Below are 8,788 nucleotides of genomic sequence, written 5' to 3'. Positions count from 1 at the left end.
CCGTCCTCTGTGGTCCGCGCGGGCCGTCCATCAGAGGCACTGCACCAATGAGCGGCGGCACGGCGCCCCGTTTCTGGCAGAAAGGCCCCGCCCTCCCATATATCTCCTCGGGAGGGAGGCCCGTCCCGGTCCCTTCGGCTCCACGCTGACCCTGAGGAGGGCAGTGTCGTCTGGGCGGCGCTGCGGAGACCTCCACCCCGGGACAGCCCCCCGTCCCCGGGCCGGCCCCCTCTGGCCCGCGAGCCCCCTCGCCTCTAGGACTCCTCGGATCGGACATCGTGGGCGGAGGCGCGGGCAGGCCCGGGGAGGGGAGATCGCGGCGAAGGAGCGGCGTTCATTCGCGATCAGGGTGAGCTGGGGCTGCGGGGCGGGCAGAGCGGGCGGGGAGGGAGCGAGGCTGGAGCACGGGGCTAGGGGGGAGTCCGGCCCGCGACCTTCCTTCCCCTGGGTTAGCTAGTCCGCTGCTGGAAGCAACAAGTCCGGGCGAGTCCCAGCCCGCAGGGGCGGGGCCAGGTCCCACTTGGTCTCTGAAGTGTCAAAGCGGGCTTTGGGGTCCCAGGGACCAGCCTGGGGGAGAGGGAAGAGTTGAACCCATCAAGTTAGTGGCTCCTCATCCGCGCGCCCCGCTTCCCTAACCCAGCGCTAAAGGTCTCCTGCATTCCTGTCATTCCGATGTGTAGGGAGCGGGACCTTATTATATTCTGTGAGTCCAAGACTTAGCGTGATGTCTGGGACACACACGTGCAATATTCATAAAGCAATAAAAAGTGTCCATCCACTTCAGTGTATTCATTTAGAAAACTCCCACCAGTTTCCTCTTGCCTCCCGCTCCCTCTGTGCCCCTAGAACACGCTTTACGCTTCCTTTCCCAACACCAAGAAAAGTTCCCAGTCACTGAGCACCGAGTGCCAGGCGCCGGGCTAAATGCTGCATGAATCGTCTTATTTAATCTTCACAGCCAGAGAGATTATTACTGCCTCATTTTACAGACGTAGAAATAAGGCCATGCATACTGTCCAGTGTGGATTAGGCACCTACTGGACATGCTGCGCTCTATACCCAGGTGACCTCCTGTATTTCTACACAAGTCAGGGAGGGAGGTAACAATAACCTCATATCCACTTTACAGATGAGGAGCTAAGGACTAAGAGAAATGATCTAACATGAACAGTTTCCCATTGTTAACATGTGGCAGGATTTCAAAGTGTTGGTGTCTTGTCTTAACAACTCCTAGTTCTCCCTTGACAGTGACTGGCTTGAGTAAGTATTTCTTGGAAGGTTTGCAATATTTTAAAATTGCAGTGACTTGGATTCACTAGCAGCACCGGGGGAGGGGAAAGGTATGTTATCAAGCACTTGGCCCAGTGCAGTGCGGGAAGGGCTATTTTTATCCTCTCTGGGCTTTGTTCTATATTTAGATGATAGAGGTCCTCACAACAACCATCTCTCAGAAACTGCTCCACCAGCTGAACGCCCTGTTGGAACAGGAGCCGAAATGCCAGCCAAAGGTCTGCGGCCTGAGACTCATTGAATCTGCTTACGACAAGGGCCTCAGGATGACCGCGAGGCTCAGGGACTTTGAAGTGAAGGATCTCCTGAGTCTAACTCAGTTCTTTGGCTTCGACACAGAGACGTTTTCTCTAGCTGTGAATTTACTGGACAGGTTCCTGTCCAAAATGAAGGTATGTTTAAAGCTACTACATCACCCTGCTTCTTTTTTATTATTATTATTCTCGCCCGAGGATATGTTAATGATTTTAGAGAAAGACAGAGAGAAACATGGATCAGTTGTCTCCCATACGTGCCTAGACCACGAATCAAACCCACAAACAAGGTGTGTGCCCTGACCAGGAATTGAATCCACAACCTTTTGGTGTATGGGACAATGTTCCAACCAACTGAGCCACCCAGCCAGGGCCACCCTGAGTGTTTCTTAGTTTTGCTCAATGTTTTAGAGATGGAATGGCTAGCTTTGGGCTGGTATTCATAAACTTGACCTTTTTTATTTTCAGCAGGTAGCCCAAGCATCATTTTCTGTACTACAGCACTGATGAATATATATATATATATATATATATATATATATATATATATATATATATATATAAAAGAATGCATTGCTCTTGATTATATATACATACATATATATATGTATGTATGTATATATAATCAAGAGCAATGCATTCTTAGTTTTAACTTCTGACACTGAAACATAGTCTAATATCAAATCATTAATTGCAGTCTCCCAGTAGGAGAGTTGGCTATTGTTTTTGAAAATCTTTCTTGGCAGGTTGGATGTTTTCACTTATTTTATTTTATTTAAAAAAATGTGTTAGCATCAGAATGCTAGGTTGTGGTTAATAATTAGAGATGGGAGAGGGGTTTCCTCATTTTTTCTGATGTTATCAATCACCTGGTCAATAAAGTATATTGATCTCCACTCATATATATAGAGAGAGAGTCATACTTGTTTTAGCCTTAGACATACTCAAGTCTTGCTTAAGTTTGGAATTTCTAGCATCTGCTTACATATAGTAGAGTATCTTCTGATGGAGCAGTGTTTACATAATTATTTCACTATATTTGGATAAGCAGGATGTCTGTTTGTCTTTCAGAGCTAACTTAGCTGTTAAAAATACATCTGCCTTCTCTGTGTGCCCATGGTAATTGGTAGATAATGAGATAATCTGGTAAATTTAAGGCTATATAACTCATCTTTTAGTTCTCGATACCTAACACAATGTATCCTATAGAGAAGGAACTCAATAATGTATTTGTTGAATTGGAAGGCTCAAGAAATTTGTTGAATAGGTTAATTATGCAACTCTTTAGACAGAATGTGCAAGCATCATCTTTGCATCTATAAATATTGCACAGATGAGTATATACATCTATCTCTTAAGTAAATTATATAGTTTTATATGAGAATGTTTGCACTATCATACAGAAGAAGGTTTAATAAGAAAAGTAAATACATTATACTGCTAAAGAAATATAAAATAAAAAAAAGATAGTTACAAACACTGGTAAAGGCTTCTTAAAATTGTATTTGAGCTACAGCTTAAGAGTGGAGAGAATTTGTCTCACATTGTGGACATTCAGGTGATGAATAAATAAAAAGCTTGATAGCAGAGTTTTACAGGCAAAGTGAAAGTTATGTGCTATAGTGTTTTAAACAGGTGTTACTATAGAGACACCAGCTTGGGAAAACACAACATTCTGGAAAGAAATTTTGTGTGTAAGCTATAAGGTGTTTCAGTTCTCATCTAAGCCTTTGACCAGTTATTTAGTCCAACTATAACAGAGCACCTATAGTTAGTTCTATAGTGATTTAAATTTTTTTAATTTTTTATTTTTTATTTATTTATTTTTTTGCTGAACCCAAACATTATATTGCAACTTAGTCCAGTTACTTCAAATTTGGTTCCAAGTCGGGTGCAAAGTATTGACTTGTTACTTCCTTCAGAGTTGACAAATATACCTCAAAGGTTCATTTTCATAATGATGGGTCTGAGTTCTAGATTATCTCTTCTTCTTTTTTTTTAATTGAAGTAAGGTAAAGGTATGGACTTATCTTTTTAGGTACAGCCCAAGCACCTTGGGTGTGTTGGACTAAGCTGCTTCTACCTGGCTGTAAAATCAATAGAAGAGGAAAGGAATGTCCCATTGGCAAGTGACTTGATCCGAATAAGCCAGTACAGGTTCACAGTTTCAGACCTGATGAGGATGGAGAAGATTGTGTTGGAGAAAGTGTGTTGGAAAGTGAAAGCTACTACTGCCTTTCAATTTCTGCAACTCTATTATTTACTCATTCAAGAGAACTTGCCATTTGAAAGGTATGGAATCTTTGTCTTAAACCAAGGCTATTTGGACATTAGAATGTTATTGTCTGAATAATGCTATAAATCAATATCCTGGGAGAATTCCTATCAAAGGACCTGCAGCTCCTTGGATTTCACTTCACTGTCCAGCAGAAATGAGACTCAGTTGTCAATAGCCTCTGGAAGTATGTGAAGGCTAATTCTTGAGACGAAAGGATATTTCACCTCTTATTTATATTTCATTTTTCATTTATAGACTAGTTAATTTATAGAACCTAGTAGGTATGTATCTAACACAGATACGTAACTGGAAAAAGGAACTTCAGTAGATGCAGAAATAGATTTATTAAAATCCAAAGAAACCATAGTGAAGGCCTGGGGCAGGAGATTGGTTCGGACTAAAAGGGGTCAATGGGGGAAAACGTGGACATCTGTAATACTTTAAACAATAAAGATTTTTTTTTTAAAATTAAAAATGATAAAAAGAAACCTTGTTAGTTATGGCATGATACTTTTTAATTTTTTGGCTCAAATGACTTAAAATTTATGTTTGCTATCCTTAAGGAGTTACTACTTATCCTTAGGAGTTCATGTCTCTGAAGGAAAAGGAATTGTTTACTTCAAATAATTTATTTTCTGTGTGTATAAACTTAAACTTTAAAATAATTGACTTGTGTCTTTCTAAAAATTTGACTTTTGACTAGATGTAAAATTATCTATGTACAATTAATCTTTTTTTCTTTTTAAAGGAGGAATAGCCTTAATTTTGAAAGATTAGAAGCTCAACTTAAGGCATGCCACTGCAGGATCCTATTTTCTAAAGCAAGGGTAAATATTTTATATAGAGAGTAAACCCATTTATAGTCAACTTGTTTTTATAGTCAACATTTACCTTAATTTTTTTTTTTCTTTTAGCCTTCTGTGTTGGCATTGTCTATCATTGCATTGGAGATCCAAGCACAGAAGTGTGTAGAGTTAACAGAAATCGTAGAATGTCTTCAGAAACATTCCAAGGTATGTCAAGGTCATTCCTGTTAACAGCTGTAAAGGAAATTAATCCACTTGTACTGTCTCCTGAACTAAAATGAGACATCATGTGTTTGAAACTTAAGTAGCTTATCTTCAAATATTTTGACAAGGAAAGACACATGTTAATAAGATTACAAGTATTACTGTAGTAAAATACATTAGAACTTATAATTAAGTAATAATTTTTAAAAATTTATGCACAGATAAATGGCAGAGATTTGACCTTCTGGCAAGAGCTCGTATCCAAGTGTTTAACTGAATATTCATCAAACAAGTGCTCCAAACCAAATGTTCAGAAGTTGAAATGGATTGTTTCTGGGCGAACTGCACGGCAATTGAAGCATAGTTACTACAGAATAACCCACCTTCCAACAATTCCTGAAACGGTTCCTTAATTGGTAAATTGGGTTCATAGTTATTTCCCATAATAGAGAAATTTTCTAATGCTACAATTTTCTTCTATAATTCAAGAATTAAAATTTGAATTATTTTCCAAACAAAAATGGAGTTGGACTAACAGAGGAAAATGACTTAACTGATCTAGTCAGCTAATATTTTAGGGCATAACTACATTTAAGGCACAACACCATAACAATAAGGAAATAGCCAACTTTTGATATGCAATTTAGCTATTTCATTAAATTATCAGCTTAGAAAACAGTATCCTGTTGAATAATTGGAATTTTAAAAGTAGCTCGGTCAGCCTAGCTCAGTGGTTGAGCATCTACCTAGGAATCAAGAAAGGTCACGGTTCAATTCCAAGTCAGGGCACATGCCCGGGTTGTGGGCTCAATTCCCAATGTGCAGGAGGCAGCCGATCAATGACTCTCTCATCATTGATGTTTCTATCTATCCCTCTCCCTTGCTCTCTGAAGTCTATAAAAATCTATTTTTAAAAAATAACTTTTAAAAAAGCACTAAAATGATAATTTTTAATTGAACATCATTCATTTTGCTTTATATGGACTCAAACTCTGGCTCATTTAAAGTTATACAAGGCTGCCGAAACCGGTTTGGCTCGGTGGATAGAGCGTCGGCCTGCGGACTGAAAGGTCCCAGGTTCGATTCCGGTCAAGGGCATGTACCTGGGTTGCGGGCACATCCCGGGAGGTGGGGGGCGGGGTTACAAGAGGCAGCTGATTGATGACTCTCTCTCATTGATGTTTCTAACTCTGTATCTCTCTCCCTTCCTCTCTGTGAAAAATCAATAAAATATATTTAAAATAAATAAATAAAGTTATACAAGTCTGAGTAGGACAATAGGACCAAAAGTTTGAACCATATATTAACTAGTTTGAGATTACCTTATCTGCAAAATCAGTATGGTCTTGGATGTTGTATTTAAAGAAAACGTTATGCCAGATAGTCTTCACATTGGGTGTTTGGAAACCAGCAGGTTACACTATAGTTTGTATCATTGCTATAGCATTTGGAACCCTGGAAAGTAGTTGCATACCTGTCACTAACATATATTCTTGCCTTCTAAATATAACTCACTGTAATTTTTTTTCTATTCAAAAGTCAAGGTTAACATGTAACACACCTACGTGTGACATGATTATGAATTTTAGATATGAGCAGTAAGTCATTTTTAACAGTATTTATGTTTAGCAAACTTCTGATAACTTGATTTTTTGTTTGTTTAGGATTATTACAGCAACAAAAACTCCTCTGAAGCCTTTCGCCACAATCCTGAAGGATGGATTCCATACTGTTAGAGTGGATTTAAGCTGTGAATCCTCAAAACAGCATAACTGGATTAGCATTTATGTTCTCAGATTTGGGAAAACTGCCTAATTAACATTATGCTACAGTGGAATTATGCTTAAATTTGAATTCAGCTGAGGCATACAAACAAAGCCAAGTCCATAATGTGAAATGTTAAAGAAGAGTCTGGGAAGGTACACTGTGAATCTTTATTTCTAACATTGATCCAACTTTCTGTATTGGGTCAGTATATTTAGGAGGTATTAAAAATGGTGACCTACTTAATTTAAATTTTAAATTATGAGGTTTACATCAGAACCAATATCTCACAAATGCACTTTTAAGACATTATAAGGGTCACTATTTTAGGCAGTGTATATGGTTTCTTAACACCCATAATACAAGTAATAGATTATCCAGAGATGTGGACTTGATTGCTACATAGGAATTACATTCACATTTTATATAAAACAAAACTACATACCTGTTAATATTGGAGTATTCTTTTTTAACATTTTTATTATAAGACAGGTAATGTTTGTGTCCAGGGAAAAAAAGTTTTTATGCAAAATCTGCTTCAATATATTAATAGTCACATTGAGAAAATTTGTTTTACTGTACTAGTGACTCAAATTAACATCACTCTGAAAACTTGATTTAACACTCCAGAAGTTTTTATTAAGGACTGTTTTTATAAAACTGCCATTGCTTCAATTTACAATTCTGTTTAAAATGAAGGGAATATACTTTTACTCATTTTCCCAACTGTGCCAACAGAAGGTCTTGAAAAAATACTCATCTTTATAATCATGAGGTCGCTGAGATAAGTGTTCAGGACTTGCTAGTAAGTCAGTGAATATAAGGAGATCTACAATGTTAAAAGTGTTAGAAACCACTCAGTGCAATGTGTAGCCTGAGTCCATCCAAGATGATTGTACCCGATGTTGACATCATGTTATGGATAAATATGCACTGGAAAATAAACCAAAGAACCACGGTATATCTCATACTTTTGTAAAGAGTATGTTTTGTAGATAACTTTTCATTTTTCCCAAAAGGCTGATACATTTCAATATTTTAATTGCATCCATGTTAATTCTGAGTTTGCAGAGGTAACCTAACCAACTACCATTATGTTTTAGTACTAAGGAATATACATTTCAATAAAATTATTGCGATGCATTGATATACATTTCAATAAAGTGATTGAAATGCATGGCTTTGCTGGGTGGTTTTCTAATTTGTCTCTTCTGATTCAACAAAGTATTTTGGCAATGTGATGGCAGAACCACAATAAAAAGCTATCTCTACTTAGTCTATTTTTGAAATCCTCACCAGAGGATACTTTCTCCATTGATTTTTAGAGAGAGTGGAAGGAATAGAGAGAGGAGAGAAACATGAGACATGTTGATTGGTTGCCTCCTGCACACAAATGACCAGGCAGGGGTAGAACCTGCAACTGGCGCACATGCCCTTGACCAGGAATCAAACCCGTGACCCTGTGGTGCCCAGGGCCAATGCTCTAACCACTGATCAACACCAGCTAGGGTTCTACTCAGTCTATTTAGTTAGCACTGAAGTAAGATGTATGGTAGCAGAAAAAAAATCTCTTTAATAGTATGGCCATTATTTACTTGAAGCTTTTACTCTAATGGTTTTCTGAAGTAGACGATGATAAATATGCTTAATGTGCTTAAAAATTGATTTTTTGCACTGTGGTTATTTTTATCATTTGGATTAATCACTACTGTGGATATCCTTAATACAACTTCCACCCTTAGATTCAGCCCACCTAAAGTTTTGTGTAAACCCTCTTTACCTAATTAAACAGTATTCCAGATAGTGGCAGTAAACTGCCAAGTATTGTGTTAGATCAACTGGTTATTGTTGAACTAAAACAATATGTACCATATTTTTCGGACCATAAGACGCACTGGACCATAAGATGCACCAGTTTTTAGAGAAGGGAAATGAAGAAAAAAAGATTCTGAAACAAATAGTGTCCTAAAATATTTTATGTGCATTAAAACCCAACATCACAGTCATAAACACATGTAATCAACCCTGTAAAGTAAACAGCAGCATTTAGAACCATTTTAGAGCCGGGCAAGCACACAGAGACCACACAGAGCCGGGCAAGTAAAAAAACTTTTTTTTAAAGTATATGTGTAGGCTATATTTGGACCATAAGACGCAGGGACTTTTCCCCCCCACTTCTGGGGGGGGAAAAG

General features: G+C 38.3%; 1 protein-coding gene across 1 annotated transcript; it reads left to right on the top strand.

The window, feature by feature from the left end:
- The first annotated feature begins 108 nt into the window (after positions 1-108).
- On the top strand, positions 109-7,773 carry LOC118710653 (cyclin-G1). Its single transcript, XM_036423219.2, has 7 exons — positions 109-349; positions 1,419-1,682; positions 3,583-3,836; positions 4,571-4,649; positions 4,737-4,835; positions 5,054-5,248; positions 6,497-7,773. The coding sequence occupies exons 2-6, from the start codon at positions 1,419-1,421 to the stop codon at positions 5,243-5,245; spliced, it is 888 nt and encodes a 295-aa protein (XP_036279112.1). The 5' UTR covers positions 109-349; the 3' UTR covers positions 5,246-5,248; positions 6,497-7,773.
- Positions 7,774-8,788: the final 1,015 nt, after the last annotated feature.

This window comes from Pipistrellus kuhlii, unplaced genomic scaffold, assembly GCF_014108245.1.
Source record: "Pipistrellus kuhlii isolate mPipKuh1 unplaced genomic scaffold, mPipKuh1.p scaffold_m20_p_8, whole genome shotgun sequence".
Taxonomy (NCBI): Eukaryota; Metazoa; Chordata; class Mammalia; order Chiroptera; family Vespertilionidae; genus Pipistrellus; species Pipistrellus kuhlii.
Note: the sequence above shows the minus strand (reverse complement) of the source record. Positions and strands in the feature narration are given on the sequence as shown.

Coding starts and splice junctions, on each gene's coding strand:
- LOC118710653 (XM_036423219.2), top strand. CDS start 1,419: ATGATAGAGGTCCTCACAACAACCATCTCTCAGAAACTGCTCCACCAG. Junction 1,683..3,582: donor GGTTCCTGTCCAAAATGAAG/GTATGTTTAAAG, acceptor TTATCTTTTTAG/GTACAGCCCAAGCACCTTGG. Junction 3,837..4,570: donor GAGAACTTGCCATTTGAAAG/GTATGGAATCTT, acceptor TTCTTTTTAAAG/GAGGAATAGCCTTAATTTTG.